This window comes from Dermacentor variabilis, chromosome 6, assembly GCF_050947875.1.
Source record: "Dermacentor variabilis isolate Ectoservices chromosome 6, ASM5094787v1, whole genome shotgun sequence".
NCBI lineage: Eukaryota > Metazoa > Arthropoda > Arachnida > Ixodida > Ixodidae > Dermacentor > Dermacentor variabilis.
Window position 1 is genome coordinate 104,957,030 of NC_134573.1, and position 18,742 is coordinate 104,975,771.

The window sequence follows — 18,742 nt, forward strand, 5'->3', positions numbered from 1 at the left end:
ACAATTTGGATATTTATAGCCTTAATAAAACATTTTATATTTAATTATTAGAAACGAAAACTTATCTGCGAGCCTATTGCAAGATGGCGCAGCCCATTGATTGAAATTTACGCGTGGTGGTGGTCTCCACGACGCGGTGATTGAACCTACCATGAACGAATCTGAGCGATCGCGTGATGATTCATTGCGCAGCCGACTGATGGCTGAGGACGATTACATGCTTCGGTTGATTGACACGGTGCCTCCGAAGTACTACTTTGACTCTGACACCGTGGAGGCATTGACCGAAGAGATCAACTCAAAAGTGGCTAACCGGGTACAAGGTAGTGTCTCGCTAGCGTGTGAGTTGTTGTTGTGTTGCGATGTTTTCAAAGGTCCACCCCGGAGAAAACGTAAGCTGGTATCGTAGAAAAGCGCAGCATTTTCGTGTTTTCCTCACTTGCCGAGGTGCTTGCTGTGCCGTCATCTTGCAGCTCTCACGTTATTTACGGATCACGTTCTTAATTAGCTATAAAAGTGCTGGAGAGATGGAAAGTTGCTAAATTGACGCAAGTGCCATTACGAAATTCGACATCTGGTTGCTAAACTACTGCAGTTTCTCGCATTGAGCGGTTTGCTATAACAGAACTCGGTGCTGTCACCTAAGCTTGCGACCAGACCAACCGTTCTTCGGAGCGCACTTGTGAAATCGCACCTCCGTACGCCAATTGCCCGTATGATGTGGTCGAAGCCTTGAAATCAAACAGATTATTTAATGGAACACTAAAGCAGTTTAGACTGATATTACATGTGAACACTCATCGCAGGTCTGCCGCGATTGCTCACGGGTCTGCCACTCACGTGTATGCTGCATCTCAGAGTCATTGAAAACTCTATTTTCGTTAATTTCGTGAAAATAGATTGGTTGTTAGAAAAACAACAACTAAAGTCATTGTTTCATTTTTTCAATTTCGCGCCGAAGCTCCAACACCGGTACGTCAGTGTGACGTCACTGATGTCAACGTGTTTTTCCGTATTTGGGCCGCGTAGGCTCAATAAATGTTTCCGAAATTTCCCATATTACATCTTTGGTTCCTTTAGAACACATTACAGACCAGTGCATTTTTTTTTCTATAATCTATAAATGATTACTTAGCCTCCAGCAGACGCCGTAAAAATCTGTGACGTCATGGCGAGTTCATGCGGGAACTTCGAGGTGGCGTCGCCACCTGTCTGGCGGGTACAGTAATAGAGCAGCAACTCCCAGGTTTATTTTATGCGGCGACATTGTGTTGCTCGCTAACAAGCAAAGTGATTTGCAACGTCTGGCAAATATCTGTGGACAGGAAGGCAACAATTTAGGTTTGAAATTTAGTGTTAGAAAATCAGGTGTTATGGTATTCAATCAAAACAGTGAACAGACAGTGGAGATACAGGGTCAAGAAATACCTCGGTTAACAGAATATAAATACCTTGGTATATGGATAAACGAAGGCAATGGATATATGGAAACACAGGAAAAAAACCATAACAGTCAAGGGGAAGAGACATGCAGCCATAAGGAAGCACAGAGCGCTATGGTGATACAATAGGTACGAAGTCCTCCGAGGTATGTGGAAAGGGGTAATGGTTCCAGGACTTACTTTTGGAAATGCGGTTGTTTGCTTTAAATCAGGGGTACAATCAGGACTCGACGGGAACCAAAGGTCAGTGGGTCGCCTCGCATTGGGCGCTCACGGAAAGACTACAAATGAAGCTGTGCAGGGGGATATGGGCTGGACTAGTTTTGAAGTGAGGGAAGCTCGCAGTAAAATTGAGTATGAAGAACGGCGGAGGAATATGGAAGAAAGTAAATGAGCTGGGAGAGCGTTCAGGTATCTGTACAGGCAAAACATTGATTCACAGTGGAGGAAAAGAACTAGGAAGCTTACCAGCAAGTATGCGGCCTGTGGGGTGGGCAACACAGCAACAAAGAAGGTCAAGCGGAAAGTCAGAGAGGCTGAATTAATCTCATGGGTGGCGGCAATGGATAAGAAACCTGCCATGAGTAACTGCTTAAGAGGAAAAAACGAAATCAGGAAAGAAACCATTTATGATAACTCAAAGGGAAGCTCATTACTTTTCGAAGCGAGATCGGGATGCCTTAGAACACGCACCTATAAATCGAGATATAAGAAGGAAGAAGAAGCATGTGCTTGCTGCGATAAAGCTAGGGAAATGACGGAGCATATTTTATTAGAATGTGAAGACGTCTACCCAGCGGTCGATTTAGGCACCACTGGCCTCCTTGAAGCCCTTGGGTTCAGCGGGAGCAATGGTAAAGCAAACAGGTCTGCAATGGACATTAGTAAGAGGCGATTGGAGGATTGGTGGAAGAACAGTAGGGAAACGACAAAAGACGGAGACGTACAAAACCACAGTTCGCAATAGGGGATCAGAAAATTGGGACGTGGTAGTTCATAGGGCTTTTTTTTTTTTTTCATTGGTTAACCTAGGTAGGATATTAGGCAGCATAGTAGCAAGAGCTTGGTGGTGCAACCCACCGCCCCGTGGTAGTTCATAGGGCTTTTTTTTTTTTTCATTGGTTAACCTAGGTAGGATATTAGGCAGCATAGTAGCAAGAGCTTGGTGGTGCAACCCACCGCCCCGTTCCAAAGGGGACGCTCATAACATCCATCCATCCATCCACCTTCTTGCGCCTTTTCTCGCCTACCAAGCCTCTTTTTGTGGTAACAGTGCCGCTTTTGGTATTGTAGAAAGATAGTTTACTAACACAGGTGAAATAATTTTTTCTCTTTAGCGTCCCTTTAATATACAGCCATTGAAACAAAACAGTGATTGCAGAAAATGAGTGGACAGATGGGGCGTGGTCATCATCAGCAAGTACTTGTGACAACTTTATCAAGCTTCATTTCACATTATTACTTGTGTAGCCACACTGGACTTCCATGTGATAACCATAACACTTCGAATTGTGTGAGATTAATGAGCTGCTTCCAAATAATGACATGCTTCTAATGTCACAAAGACAGAAAAGCTGCTGTGAACAGCTGCAGCTGAACTGTAGCATACATTGACCATGGACTGTGTGTTCCAAGTGCAATTAACAATGTTTTGCACACAAGAGAGAACATCTCAGTGCCATTGATAGCATCCAAATGCTTAGAGCTACATCCCCATGCTACGTAAATTATGATCTGTGAGCTAGATGAATGAGAGGAACTAAAGGGATCGATGTTTTGTTAGATACAGCTGCATCAAACCAACAGAATTGAAACGAGGCAAACAGAGGGAACTAACTGTCCTCTTTACTATTTCTTGACAACTTGTGCTAACATCTTAACACTGACAAATGTCCTGCAGTATTTGCAATGCTAAGCTTGAACTGTTTCAGTTACATGTCAAGGTATTGAGCAAAAGGATTTTTGGTAAGGGTGTGCCAGCAAATGAAAAATATAACTAGAAAAATTTCTGAGGCAAGACACAGAAAGGAACAGGAAGGGTACCAGCACCCTTCATGTTCCTTTCTCTGTGTCTTGTCTCACAAATTTTTCTAGTTATCCTTTCCATTTGCTCGCACATCCTTACAAAGTACCATGTACCAACTCACCCAAAAGCTACTCTTAGGAAAGGGAGATAGAAAATACTATGATAGCTGGAGGCCTACTCGGGGAAATGGGTATAAGGGGGAAAGCAGATGGGGCTAATGTGACTCACTGTGGAAGCTTCATATGTAAAGCGCCATAGTGAGCTAAGTGTCTTGGTAACAAAATTTGGTTTTGTTTTTCGTAGAACTCCTGGTCTGCATACCTTTGATCATGGATGTGTATCTGTTTATGTAATGAGTCACAGATTTTGCATCGATCATATCTCATTCAAATTTCGATTAACCAGTCTTTGAATAATTGAAACCAAGTCTTCTGATCTTCTGGAGCCTGAATTAATGCAAGAATTGACTGTGTTCCTTCCAAGGCTCGGGAATCAAGAAGGCACACAAAATGGCACGGCTAGACCCGGGCCTTTTCCAGACTGTCAGCCAGCTACTGCAGGCCGGTGAACCGAAAAGCAAGAAACCCCGGAAGGCCAGTGAGTGACCAATTACTCAGTGATATTAGAGAGCTAGGCAGGCCAATTGTAGCACTGTGGCACCCATTTGATAAGCACTGGAGTTGATTTTACTACCAGTAGTGCCTTGTGTGAATCAATTCTAATTTTTTGGTTAATGGTTTAACTGCGAATAATCAGTTGATGTGGCAAGAGCAAAAACAGGAAAGCAAGTATTGTAGTACTGCTGCATGCATTTCCACGAGGCACGGCACATGACGGTCACCAGCCTTGTTTGACTAAGAATCGTGCCGCATGTTCTTCATTCTCAGTCGCCTGATCATGAAGCTACCTGCTTGTGAATTAGTGAATGTTCACCTGGGTTCTTTAGGTTACCAGTTAATTATCATTCATTTAGTTGTGCATGATGGGTGCTGTGGTATAACAAAGACAAGCATTTTGTCCACTTTTGGAGGTGAGTAGGTGTGGAACCATAAAATATATTGTTGTAGTGCCTGAGTTTGTCAATGAGGCAAAGGAACTAATGTTCTGTGTTGCAGCTACACTTATTTGCTTTGAGGGTGCTTATATTTAACCCCTTACTCTCCGAAATATTTCTGAAAAAAAAAAGAAAGCATTTCTGGAGTGTCAATATTTTCTAAGTTCTTGGTTAGATCAGTACATTAAATAAATGCTCAAAATACACCCAGAATAATATGCTTATATGCAGAACACGCATAAAAATTGCTTTATGTCTAAAGAAAGTTGGTCTCACTACATTGCTTGAAGTTGGCTATTTCAGCGCCAATAAAGTAAACAAAAAGTGGATGTTCCAAACACAACTTCTGTGCCCTGTGAGAGTTGTGATGAAACTGACTAAGACATAGAATCACATTTAGTCATGTTCTTGCATCACATTACTCTGTTCTCGCGTCCCTTGTGTAGAAATTCACATAGTCTCAAGTTTTGAAGACGCATTAAAGCTAGAGGCGACAACAAGCATTCGTTCGCTGCTGCTGCTGCTGCCACTCTTCATCATGCCATTCTTCTGACAGTGAGTCGGGACTGGCCTTTGCCGGAGTGAAGTGGTGGCAACATAAAGTAGTAATTAACATGAATAATAAGCTGCTGAAAATTGCATTTGTTGTTTTGAGTCTGGGCATCTTCATGCAAAAGGAAAGGCTTTCTCTCATAATGAGAGATACAAGATGGCAGACCTTCGTGTGGCCCAGTTTTCATGGCAGCATTTACTGAGATGCCCCTGCCCCACTTGTGGAGCTCTCCATGATTGCCATCCCAAGATGTTTCCTTGGTGTCTGTTCACACTACTGCTAGAGTGAAGTTTCACCTCGTAAATATCTCTTCCTTTATGGGTGACACTAAGTGCCTTTAGTTGAGCTGTGTGCCCTGATCAGTGTGTGTATACTCAACACTCTTGCAGAAGCGAGCCTGCACTCAGCTGCACTGGATCGGGCCAGTTCTCTGGATGAGCTTCGACAGCGGCTCAGCCGCAAGATTGAGACTCTAAGAGGTGAGGAAATCATTCTTGTTGCCATTGTGTGATGTTTAGGTTGGAAGAGAGGCAGTCCTAGAAATAGCATTAGGGTTGGATGTGGAGTCAGAAAGGCACAGAGCAGGCAGTATCTCATGTCCTCCATGCCTTAAAAAGGATAAACATTGAATCAATTGAAGCTTGAACGTTGAATCGGTTGAAATTGAATTGAAACTCTACTCGTGTAAATTAGAAATGTAGTGTAATAAAATGTGTGGTCATGCTTCTACTCTGCTCAACAAATTAAGTGGAATATAATTTTAACTTTGGACACTTAGCATCTCAAACTGCAGTAAACATCTGACGCTCAGATTATTGCTTGAGTTTCAGGGAATACATTATGCTTCAGGATGCACATAATGAAAAATGTAATTATCACAGCAACATTCACACTTGCGTAAAGTGCTTTCTAACAAAAATATTCCCAGCATTTCAAAGAAGAGCACAAAGTGTAGTGCTAGCCACATGCTGTTACACTAGATTTCATTCATTGAGAACTGTACAGACTATTGAAAAAGCTGAAGCCCCATTGGTGATTGTTGGTGATGTCCAAATTGCCTTTATTTTTTCACGACAGGCTGTGCCTATGTCACTGGACATGCTTGTGCTTTGTCCCATTTCTTGCGCTGTTTGGTTCTTACGTATCATGTACCAACTAGCCCACCAGCAAACTTTCCTAAAGCTCACACTTTTCACTTTGGTGAAAGCAGCCACCCACGCTTTCATGAAGCACACTTGTGTCTATTTGTATAAGCACTTGAACTATTAAAGGGCCCCTGAAACGGTTCGGACAAATTTTGTAGACGCGTAGGGTACAGCTTAAGTAGAACATTCGCACCACAATTTGAGTGAAGCGTTACGTATTAATGGAGCTACAAGCGATTAGAAGTTACCCTCCTCCCCATCCACGCTTTTCCTCCTCAACTCGTTCGCCGAGCGAGCGGGGCTACGCTCCGCCTTCACTGGTCCTGCGTCACGATGCGACGTCACATCGTCCACTTCCGTTTGCTCATCTCGGCTCATCCCGTTACGGCACAGTCAAGCGGCCAGACCCTGTCCCCTTGCACTTACGTTTGCCCTAATACGGGACTCACGAAACGCTGTTGCGTTAGTAATCTTCCGGTGTAAAGTGACAGCCACAAACGCGCAAATCCTGGCGCCGATCGGATAGCGGTAGTCTGATGCGCAGCAGCCAGTTCGCTCGTACGCTGTCTTGCAGAGGGACACGATGTCGCAGCTTGACATATTGCCAGTCGCTGCGTTTGCAGTCCACAAGGCAACAAAGTCGAATCATAGTGCTCGCGAAAAGACTGAGACCAACTGTGACCGCGGAGCTCTCGTCAAAATGGAGTACGTTGTAACACAAGCAGACGACACTTGCTGTGTGCCGGAAGTGCTTAATGTACTGAAAAATTGTTCTTGTGCATTCTCTTTATGCTACTTTATTATCATAAAAACAAATTAACTAACATTCCAACTATTACGAAGATGATTTGTTTACCATAAAGCTGGAAAAATTATCAATCACGCGCCCTGGTCAGCCAATCGGATAGCTCGCCCCACTGACGTCATATGGGTGATTTTGGTCATATGGGTAGGGGCGGCTTAAAATTCCGCCGAGCAGTACGCTGCGATCGGCAGCGATGTGCATTATAAAAACATTATAATAAATTACACGCTTTACGCAGAGCACTTAGATGTGTCAATTAATGATCAGAAGGACCTACTCTAACGACTCAGTACGTTTGTAGAAAATCGTCAAAAGCGTTTCAGGGTCCCTTTAACTTTGTTGTTCATTGTCACAGGCAAAAGACCAGAAGGAGGGGAGCGCAAAGCCACCAAACAAGCTGCTAAAGCAACTGCCAAGCCGACCCAGAACAAGCGACACAAACCAACTCAAGACGCCTTACCCGCTGCAAGCAGCAAGAAAGCAGGAAAGGCGCCCCAGGCAGCGCCGGTCTTCAACCGCGACAGTCACATGGTGTACAGCAAGTTTGATCTCGCTGGCTCAGCAGCAGGGACAGATGCGCGTCCCAAAGTTGAGAAGAAGAAGCTCGTCCATCAACTGGAGATGAAGGCAGAAAAGATGAAGAACCTTGAGGAACTTGACCCGGAGCGTGCAAAAAAGGCTCAGGAGAAGCAGAAGTGGCACCGTGCTCTGGACAGGGCTGAGGGGATCAAGGTGGGTGGCTAAATGTTTGTTTTTTATTATCAGTGATGTGGAAGTTGTTTCCATGTGCAGTTTTGTTAGTCAAGTCACTTTCAGAAATACAATCGAACCTACTTGTAGTGATACCGGTTTTAACAATACAGCTGAACCTCGATATATCGAACAGCGCGGTGATCACGAAATAGTTTGATATAACCAGAATTCTATATATAAAATCATGTAAAAGACACGTCAAAAACTTCTGGATATCGATCAATGAACCAAGGGCGCGATTGGGGATCGTTATTCATCTACGCGTGTTCAGTTGCGCCATGCACATTGGCCTAGGCCGCGCCGACTACATCAGCCGAGTACGCGGGATCGACTGCGCCGCGGGCCATTAGTCTAGGTCGCACCAACTTCGTCAGCCGTGCGAATTCGGCATGGCCTGGGGCAATCTTGCGCGGCGCAACCGAATGTGTGCTCTGAACAACGATCCCCGATCGCGCCCCTATAGTGGCGCAGTAAATACTCACTTGAAGCTTCACACAAAGTATTTATTTATTTGGCTGAAAGTAATGCAGCAGTGTAGTTTTTATGTTATTGGCAGCCGCTTGCCTAAACAAGGAGTCCTCACATAGTAAACCATCCACAAGTGATGGGCTGGTGCCAGCTACAGCCCAGATGAAGTTGGGAGCGGGGCAACATCAGCGCTTGTGGGATCAACCTCGGCAGCATCTTCGTTTGGCCGCTACTTTTTCTGCGATCTTCACGTTCGCCAATCGAAGCATTTTGAAACACTGTCAATAACAACGTATTAAGTGGCGTCTGCCAAGGCGTCTGTGAGAGAGCCCAGTGAGCTCGTGCTGTCGCGTGTCTTTGGGGATGCGAACTGCCAGACCTAGCGAGGCGTGGAGTGTGGCAGCGAGGAGGAGTCAGTGCACCAAATGCAATGAGTCATTGACGTTGTCGAAGTAGCCAAGCCACCGCATGCGTATGCTGCTACGTTCAAATGGCGCCCTCAACGCGATCGATGTGTGCAGCTATAATGTGCAGCAGCCGGGAACACCCATCACGCCATCGCTATCTTCGATAGTGTTGCGGGAAAGCTCGCTGCCTGCCAAGAGAGTGCACGTGGTCTGGGGTGGCGGAGTTCGATATATTCATTTTACGTCCGACCCCACTCGAAAAAAAAAAAAAATGCATGCGATTTTCCAGGTGATATAGAAAGTGTTTGTTATACACAATAATTTGACATATCCGTGTTCAATATATTGAGGCTCGACTGTATATTGGTTGTAACAATGACAAGCTGCTGCATCATCAACTTTGTATGTTTTCTATGGTGAAATAACCCGCTTACTTTCCTTATGATAATGCTCTTATACCACATTATCGGTTATAGTGATGGAGTCTGGCTGCTGGGTGTCCGTGCTGAAAGGTAATGGCATGCAAAATCCTTGAAAAGAAAAAGAGAAACTTGAGCTGCTACACCCTTGCCCGCTGCACGCTCGTCCAATAGACCTCTCCTGGGGTACGTCACACCACGCCGGCGATGCATGTTGCCTGCTCCACGCCGCTGCCACGTGTTGCCCACTCCTGGAACAGGCGACTGCCCTCCTTGAAATGCTACTTTCTGCAGCTGACTGCAGGCTGCAAAATAAGTTTATGCTTGCACCACTGCAGCAGCAGCTCGCATCCCCATAAGCGCAGGCAGATTTGCACTTTCTTCTTAAAGACCAGGCATTTAACTGTGCCAGGTGTTATACTAAATGGAGTCGGCTCCAAAATGCGATGGTTCTGCAAAATTTGAGCAACAACAGGGCAATGGTGAGCGCAAAACCTTTTTTCAGGACCCTGTAAATAGGTAAAAGTTGAAAGCAGCAAAGGGAAGCAGCAGACACAGCAAAGTTAGATTGCAATGGACTATGTACTTATGTACGCTCTTGCTTTGTACATTTCCATGACCATGACTGATAATTAAAATTAAATTATAGTGTTTGACACAGGCACATACCCAGGATTCTTTTTTTTTTTTGGGGGGGGGAAACCCCCAATGTAACTTTTCTATGCAAATTAGGGACGCATGTAGTTTTACTTGTATGAATGTTAATAGTTACCACTGTTCGGTATAAAGGCACATGAACCCACAGAAGAGAAATTAAATAAGGTATATCTCACAAGTACGCCTGTGATATCACCACACCTCTCTTTTACTTGGCAAACTAGCAATCGTATCAAATTGGCTCACGCAGGAGAGAAACGCAGGAAGGACACAGCTAAGAACAAATAAACAAGCAAAAGCATAAAATAAAGTTTTGTAGTGGTGCTTTTTCTAATTAGCTCTGGAAGAATTATAGAGAATTGTATATTTGCGGAACAATGAGTTCTTTTCAATTCCTCGTTTACTGCTCTACCAAGTCAAGTGCCAAAAGCAACTCGTATTGTTATTTGGGAAGTTGCATAATGATGTGTGACTGCCAGTCCTGTGCAACCACGTAGAGTGCAGGATGTTGCTGTTCTAGACGTAGTGTGCCCACCGTGGAAGTTTAGAAAGACACCCATATAAGCACAGCAGAGAAGTGCCTATGTCGGAAGGCTCGACTGATAACTATAGAAACATCATTCAAAACACACAGAACCATACTCCACTTCCAGCGGCATTTTCTCCGCTTTCTTTTTATTAAATAAAGAAATTTTCATCCATAAATATTTTCACAAACAACGGTTAAATTTGTTAATTTTCACTTTTCCTTGCTGTTTGGCTGTAGCCTTGACTCTCTCCCTTAGTAGATCGCTTAATTTTTCAACTTCTTGCAACCCTTGTTTCCCATTGCCAATTTTGCACGAAAAGTGCTGTACAATTAGGGGAAGGAAACCAGACAAGGTAATGGGTGACATTCATTGCGTAATGATGAGGAGTTGAAGATGCGCATGCGTCGGAGATTATGTGCGGTAATGTGAATTCCAATGAAGTGGTGTTGAAAGTCCAGTGTCCATCTGTGTCTAATGCCTTTTCCTTGTGTGCACATCCTTTGTGTTTTCGCTGGTACTCCCTTTTTGAAGTCACATTCATATTGCTTATGGGTTTAACGGTTATTGCAGGGTTTCATTGCAGTTTTGGAATTTTTTGGGATGGCTGTGAAACGCAGATCATTAAAAAGATATCAGTGGGGCCTTTCCAACGACAGCGCTTTGAGATTTCGAAACAAACATCGAAATAATGAGAAAGGCGAAAACATTCTGCCATCTTTTAGCTGGGAGGATATCAATCTGTTTCATGCCCTTGGTTCAGTGTCCTTTCCCTTGACCCGATCAGTGATCGCTGCCATGCCTTGGCCATAATAATAATACTGTGTTGACCGTTGAATAGCTGTCAAGTCTCAAGATAGATTTGGCGGCGCTTTAGGAATGCGAGTGAGGAGTGGTGGTGAGGCGGAAAGAGGGGGGGGGGTTGTATGCTGCATAATTTCGTGGTGGGGAGGGGCAGGCCCCCCGGGCTTCCCCCTGCGTACGTGCCTGGTTTATATCCCGAAGTTGCTCAGTGGCTTATGGGGGACACTGTAAATAAAGGCTCTGCCCGGGGTTTTGACCGCCTGGGGTTTCTTACCGTTCCCTTGTGCTCTTAAAGCATGGTAACAAGTGTCCTTGCATTTTTCCCTCATCGGAATTCGGTCACCGTCGTGATTGGTATGGCTGATATAGTTATAGAGTAAGTTCATCTTGTAGATTGTTTAACAATACAGTGTTAATGGGGTGCAAATTAATGCCTTCACAATAATGCAAATTTTTGTCCGAAGACCAGTCATTCAAGTGAAGTATCATTTCGGCAGTGTCAAAATGTGCATCTTCTGTGATAAAATGTTCGGTTTCGAAGTGTAATAAATTTTTTTGGCTGTTTGATCTATAGAAGAGGCACATTCTTACGAAATGGCTCCATGCTGTCTTAAGGAAACCGTGCACTCAGCAACAATGCTACGTTGTTGTACTGGTAAAGCGGGGATGATTATACTTTCCAAGCACAGCTCGTAGATGCTGTCGCTTCAAAAAATAGCAATATGCCAGAATTATGATTGTGGTAGTTGATTACCAGCAGTGCTTTTGTGCAGAGAGAACAGGTTGTATGACGTTTTTTGCCCACTTTGCAGGTGTGGCTGATGAGAGGGGCACGGGCAGTGATGTCATGCTGTTTGCAAACAGGGAGAGGTCTATAGAACCTGTTTTCCAGCCTTCTCCGCATCGCCGGGCTTGCGTCCCTCCCTTCTGTCGCCCTTGCACCCCTCCGAACACCAATAGGTTGCGCTCGTAGTTCTATGGCACACCACCCTACGAAACCCGAATGGACCGTGCCAAGTGTGCTGACAGTGCTGCTCCCAGATCGCTTGCTGGCCCCTCATTCTGCACAGTTCTGTCAATGGATTAAGTCGCTAATGCTCGTCTTTGTTAGTTGCGTTGAAGCCGTTCCTGGCCACATGGTTTCTCCGCCGCATTTGACTTGCCGCCAAAACAGATGACTGGTGCACCCGCCGATCATCAGCAGTGCACGACATTGCCGGTGAAAAGAAAGCAGACTACTATAGATCCAGAAATGAAGTGTAGTATTGTGAAGGTCTACAAAGACGGTAAAAAAGTGTGTGACTTGGTGAAAAAGTGCTGACAATTGCAACCGACAGTGTCGACAATCATCCACTCGACAGAGAATTTGACAAAGAAAACTGGTTGGTAGACAATGGGCACAAATGCGTGTCTCTAAGGAGGTGGAAGTGGGCCTTTATTAAGTGGTTTCATGGTGTGTATGCCACAAACGTGCCCATCACTGAGCCATTTCTGGCCACTAAGGCGAAGCAGTTTGCCTTACTCATAAACAATGTGGACTTCCAGCCAGGTTGCAGCTGGGTACACCGCTTCATAGAGAGGCATGGCAGTGTTTACAAAGCCGTCACCAGTGAAGGAACCTCACTTGACGTGGAAGCGAAGTATAAGTGGGTAGAGGAAGTACTGCCCCGCATCCTCAACAACCATGATAACATCGTCGTATGTAATGTCAACTAAGCAGGACTATTCTTCCAGATGTCTGAGACACATGCACTTCATAGGAGACACGTGTAAGGGCAGGAAAAACCTCGAGCTGTGCCTCACTGTGTTTTTGTCTGCCAACATGGAGGGGAGTAACAAGTGCCCCGCATTTGTCATTGGGAAATCAAAAACTCCTCGCTGCTTCTGCAGTGCTTCCAAGATATCTGTACGCTGCCATCACAACCGCAAGGCACTGATGCGAAAACTTTTGCATGAGTGGCTCTTTGAGTTCGATCAACATATCAAGCAATCTAAGAGGAAGGTGGCATTCATCCTGGATAATTGTAGTGCCCACCACTCACTGCTGAAGCTCTCAAGCGTGGAAGTTTTTTCCTGCCATCAAATACGATAGCAGGCTTGCAGCCCATGGACACCAGCGTGATCGCCAATTTTAATATGACGTATCATCGCCATATCCTGAACAAGTTAGTCTTGTTGATGGACTTGGCTATGCGGACAAGCAGGGAGCAACCAGATTTGAAGATCAGTCTACTGATGGCTGTGCAGTTTATCATTGGTGTGTGGTCCGAAGTAGGTAGGCACTTCTACGGTGCGGAACTGCTTTGGGAAAGCATGCTTTGCCCAAGGCAGGAGTGACTTATGTGCAGCCTGCAAAGCTCCCACTGTTGAAGCGATGCCTGAAACTTCGTCTTCAGCCGACGAGGGTGCTTGAGCGCTCAGAGTTTCTACATGTGGAGGATGCATTAGAAATATCAGAACGTTTAACTGACATGGCGATTGTCGTGAACATGCTTGCATCGGATAGCGACAGTGACGACGGCAGTGATGACGCAGTAGGGCAAGCTGCCTCAATGTTGTCCTCATCAGAGGCCCTGCAGATGATTCAGTCCCTCCCGGGCTTCATTCTTGCGAGGGACATTTCACTGTACTACATGGAGCACTTGGATGCCTTGGAAAAGGATGTTGCCAAGCTTGGTGTAAAGCAAGCAAGGCTGACAGACATAGGCTTTTCTTGTAAAAGTCAGTGTGGCGAGATGCTCATGGTGATCTCGCCCCAACATCTCTTCTGGAATTGCCAAGCTGAGAGGCTGCTGTGGCAACCTTCTTTCATATTTTAGAAGGCCCCATTTGGGGACACAAAGTGATGCCTCAGTGGAGCTTGCATGTCACCTGCTGCAGCAGTGCCATTCTAGAACGCCGGCAGATGTGGCTTGTTACATGCGATTGGAGCATGCAGGAAGCAGTGTTAAACAGTTAAACGAGTCAGCACAATCAGCAGCTGTATGGAGTAAGGTGGTGGGGAGGGGCAGTGGCCTTCCCGCCAGTATAGTTCTCTCACAACAGTTCTGCCGTCCCCGTATTTAGCTTTTTTCATACATCCTGGTTATAACAATTATCAGTTTTAACAATGGAATTTTTGTGGCACTTGCATGTTATTAAAGTGGGTTTGACTGTACAATCACTTTCATGTGATTTTGCATGGATAGCACTTAATGCATCGACATCTACAGGTGACAGTGTTCTTGGCACTGTGCCAGATCTCACCAAAGTGTTTATACCCCCTAAGGGGATCGAATGAGAATATTGCCCCAGCTGATCTCTTGCTTCCAAAAACTTCATTAGGACCAGTGTCTGTGGACCTAGTGGCTGAGCCTCAAGAAACTTTTGTTTTAGAGGTCAAAGGGAGGCTATTAGCTTAAACAACATATTGCAGACTTTTCTCACACGGTAAAACTATGCTGTAAAAACCTGCATATTAATGCAAGTTTCTTTTCTGGATTTTGGCTCATCAAGTTTGCTTCTCATGCTATATTTGGGCTCCAAAGCGTTTGAAGTCTTCTTTTTTATGCATATAGTCAGTGGTAGTTTCAAATTGAAAACATTGTGGAGTGAGAGAAGGCTGTCATCACTGTCAGTGAGCACAAAACTAGTGCAATTTTCTAACATGTCTGCAGTTGTCTTTTTTTCATGGCTGGCCGAGGGCAGCAAAACTAACAACGAATGAAGTGCATAGAGTCGGGCTGATGAAGGCTGCTGAAAGTAAAGGCTCACTGTGCATGCTGCGCCATGTTCACGTGCAACAGCCATGTACAGTGAACTTCAATGTGGCACAGCCCAACTGCAACAGCAGAGGCTGCACCACTCAGTTCCAGTTACCATTTGCAACAAAGGCCATTTTGAACACATTCTTGCAGTCCCAGAATTGCCCTTCATAATAGCATGTCTGGGTTTGTATTATAAGTGGCTTTTTTTAGTATCTTCCAATAAAGGACAGTTTCTGCATTCTTTAAAAGCTACTATGTTGGAAAATTCAATGACATTAGTTGAAAATGTTATTCACAGCCTAAAAAGTTTAAGAGCGAACAGTTAGCAGTTGTTTTGAGACCAAGTGTATGGTTTCAATGCCAGAGCCATAATAATAAGTAAAAAAGTAAGATGAATGCTAGTTTCTTTGTTTAAGAATGTACATATTAATAGGGCATAGTGATACATGCTTCTACATAAGCAGCCGTGGCCTAGTTGTAGCGTGCCTGCCTCAACTGCAGAAGGTTGTGGGTTTGATTTCCTCCACGGATGGGCACCCACTGGTTCTCGAATGGGCACAAGTATGCCCTGGCCTGGCGTTGCCTTCAAAACCCTCGTGAGCAAAAGAGAAGAAGAGAGAGAAAAAAATGTTTGAGCAGCTCTTATGGTGGCCATTTCCCATGTGGTGCCCCAAATGAACCTATTGAGCCTTTGGGTTGAAGACGAACACCCCTTTCCAAGCAGTGGGGCCCCATAATGGCCGAGCACCAGGCTGAGAGCGCTCTAGTACCTATTTTACCGGCCGGTACCCAGTGGCAGCATTTGTCTCCCACAGCTGAGGCGGATGTTCTTAAACAAGGCTGTCTGTGGTGAAAAGTTTTTCTTCCAACCGCTAGAGGTCACCACAGCGGTGGCCTCTAGCGGTAGAGCATCTGCCTCATATGCGGGCAATACCGAGTTAAAATCCTGGTGCTGCCGGAAACCCGCCAGCTTTCTCCAATGGGTAGAGGCCTGGTACTCTACATTTGTGGGGGTTCAAATCTCGAATAGAGTGCCCGCTAGAGATTTACGAGTTGTCTCTGGGCACCTGGTTGTCCAACCACAGCACAGACAGTCCTGTTGAAGAGCATCCGCCGCGGCTGTGGGTGGCAAGTGCTGCCACCGGGTACCTACCGGTAAAATAGGTTCTACAACATGCTCCCGGCCTGATGCTCGGCCATTATGGGACCTCAGCCCTTAGAAAGGCATGCTTGTCTCCAACTCGAAGGCATGCCCACCTCAATAGGTGCATTTGGGGCACCGCATGGGAAATGGCTGCCATGGGAGCGGCCCAAACATCACTTTGTTTTCTTTTTCTTTTTGATGCTCATGAGGGTTTCGATGGAAATTTAGTGCACAGGCTCCCTTCTCAGGTGTATCACCCCTGAAGAAAACTGAATGCTACGCCGTGGTTCACCTGTGCCCATTTCAAAACCAGTGGGTGCCCGGCGGTGGTGGGAATTGAAACTGCAATCTCCAGCAGCTGAGGGAGGCGCCCTGCAACGAGGCCACAGCTGCGGCCTAGTTTTTCTGGCCTTCACCTTCTGTTGCCAATTTTAAGCACATACTCTTTTTCACATTTCACAGTGGTTTGTGGAAAAATATTTTGCATGCATGCTGTAGGATTGTACATAGCTTACTTTCACAGTACAGAGCTGGCAAAGATAGTACCTTTCTTTTCCCATGCTTGAAAGCATCATCTTGCTGTCTTTCCTGACTCGGTTTGGCCTCTGCTTTGTCTCAGTTCATGATGCGTTAGTGTATTAAATATCTGCGGGGTACTCTGAACATTTTATTACAACCTTTAGAAATTACTTTAGGGTCTAATAATGTAGATACCTAAATAGCCTAGAACACTTGACTTCTGTATATACAGTCCCAGTGAAACATCATGCAAAACTCATTTTAATGAGTAAAGTCTTTAAACATGCATAGGTGCCTTTCAGTTGAATTAAACATTATTTACCTTAAAAATCGATTCATTGAACAATGTTCAACAAATGTAAAAAGGAATCAGACTTGTAGAGGCAGACTGTGAGAGAGCAATACCTGGGCAATAAATATGACAGGCGATGTTTGTCGGGTGCTTCGGACAAAACTGATGAGGCTTTGACCGAGGCAAAATGACGCATAGACATTTAGCCTGTAGACACCAGCTTGAGCTAGTACATAGGCACGGCTATGTAATAGCTCAACCAATGCTAGCATAAAGTGAATGCTTGTAGGTTTTGTGACTTCTTGGCTAAAAACTGTACATATCATTTTTAGAAAAGAATGTCGGCATTACATAGTTGAAAGTGCTGTTTTATCTTGGGTTGCATTCTTGCAAATACTGTATGCTGTGGATGGACATTGTGCGATTAAACAGTACAATTTAGCTATCCAGTATGTCGGTGTGCACGGCACTGCTCCACCTATATCAGGAACTTTAAAAAGCCCTCTCTGCATTTGCAGGTGAGGGATGACCCTGAGCTGCTGAAGGCATCGCTGAAACGGCACGAAAAGCGCCGGCAGCAGAGCCGCAAGAAGTGGGAGTCTCGCACCGAGCACGTCAAGCAACGTCAGGAAGAACGCCAGCAGAAACGTCGGGACAACATCAAGGCACGCAAGCAGGCCAAGCTTCAGACCAAGATGAAGCGGCTAAAGAAAAAGGGACATATTGTGCCAGGCTTCTGAGAAGATTAGGGGTTTCGGGGGTACAACATACATTTCTAAAAAAATGACTGTCTTGAAGTATACTGTCTTTGTTTTAGATTGGCTTGCTCATCACCCTTTTTCATGTCACACTGATGGATACATTATAGTATGCATGTCATGCTTTATTTCATTTCCACCACCCATTCAGGAATCTTGCAAATGCATAAATGTGAAATAGACTATCAGTTTAGTAATGTAATGCAGACAAGCCATTTTCATTCACATATCTGGCTCTTTGGCAGTGTAATGGAAAATTGCTGCAATGTAGTATTATGCTGACCTCCACACATTTGGTATGTTTTACATAGTAACATGCTCTAGTCCTCGCAACGGCCAACCTCACCCGACATCAAAGATCCTGTTGTAACTGTTTGTGGATGTGGTGGGACATACCGTGTCTGTAGCTTCTAACGCCCTACTAAAATGAAAGCTATGGGCTGTGTCAGCCAAGCAGAATGAAGCACCAGAAAAAGCAATCCTCTGGTGTCTGCTACTGATTGTGACCTGTTGTCCAATGCTTACTGAATGAAAGCTTCATGGAAGGTCTAGTAATCTACAACGGGGTGAGCCCTATGCCAATCTCTGGAGCATGCAACCTGCTCTCATTACTGACATGAGCCTTGACCTCCAGTGTAGTGCTGAAGGTATGCTTGTACTGCACAGTATGCTTGTGAGCAAGGGTACAAGGATGCCAGGTTTCGCAGAAAGGGTTAAACATTTTGGCACTAAGGCATGCAGCTTGGTACTGAAAACTGTGGCTATGGGAATGTAGCAGGTCATTCATCATGTTCGGGTGGTGCACTTAAGCAGCAAAGAAGTTCTGCTTTTTTTTCTTGCTGCAGCTATGGGGGCTTACATTTCTAATATGCACCGGTTAAAATTTTCCTAAATTGTCCATGTCCTCAAAATCTACATTAAACAGAAACAGCAATTGTGCATAAGAAACTGCGATGAATTCAGAGCTATGGGGAGGTGAAAGCGGATATGAAGTTTGGAGGACAGCACTGATAAGGATATAGGAGACTATGCAACAGCATTCTCATCGTTTCCCGGAAAGATTGCACTAATGGCCAAACATAATCCATGCTGAGAGATCAAGCAAGGGATGATTTTACGTTCAGTAGTATATTAGGGCGAGGTGCACCGAAAAGTTGCTGTTGCACGCATTCATTACATGCGTTGCTCACTATTTCGACTAGCTTTCAACACTGCAAACAGAC

The 18,742-nt window shown here is 45.0% G+C and overlaps 1 protein-coding gene across 2 annotated transcripts; it reads left to right on the forward strand.

Annotated features, from left to right (window-relative positions):
- The first annotated feature begins 82 nt into the window (after positions 1-82).
- LOC142584995 (uncharacterized) lies at positions 83-17,575 on the forward strand. 2 transcript variants are annotated; one of them, XM_075695409.1, is made up of 5 exons: positions 83-341; positions 3,952-4,065; positions 5,465-5,554; positions 7,381-7,757; positions 17,280-17,575. In XM_075695409.1, the coding sequence occupies exons 1-5, from the start codon at positions 152-154 to the stop codon at positions 17,499-17,501; spliced, it is 993 nt and encodes a 330-aa protein (XP_075551524.1). In that variant the 5' UTR covers positions 83-151; the 3' UTR covers positions 17,502-17,575. The 2 variants fall into 2 exon arrangements, with proteins under 2 accessions (XP_075551524.1, XP_075551525.1); XM_075695410.1 differs by having other exon boundaries at positions 83-323.
- The last annotated feature ends 1,167 nt before the right edge of the window (positions 17,576-18,742 follow it).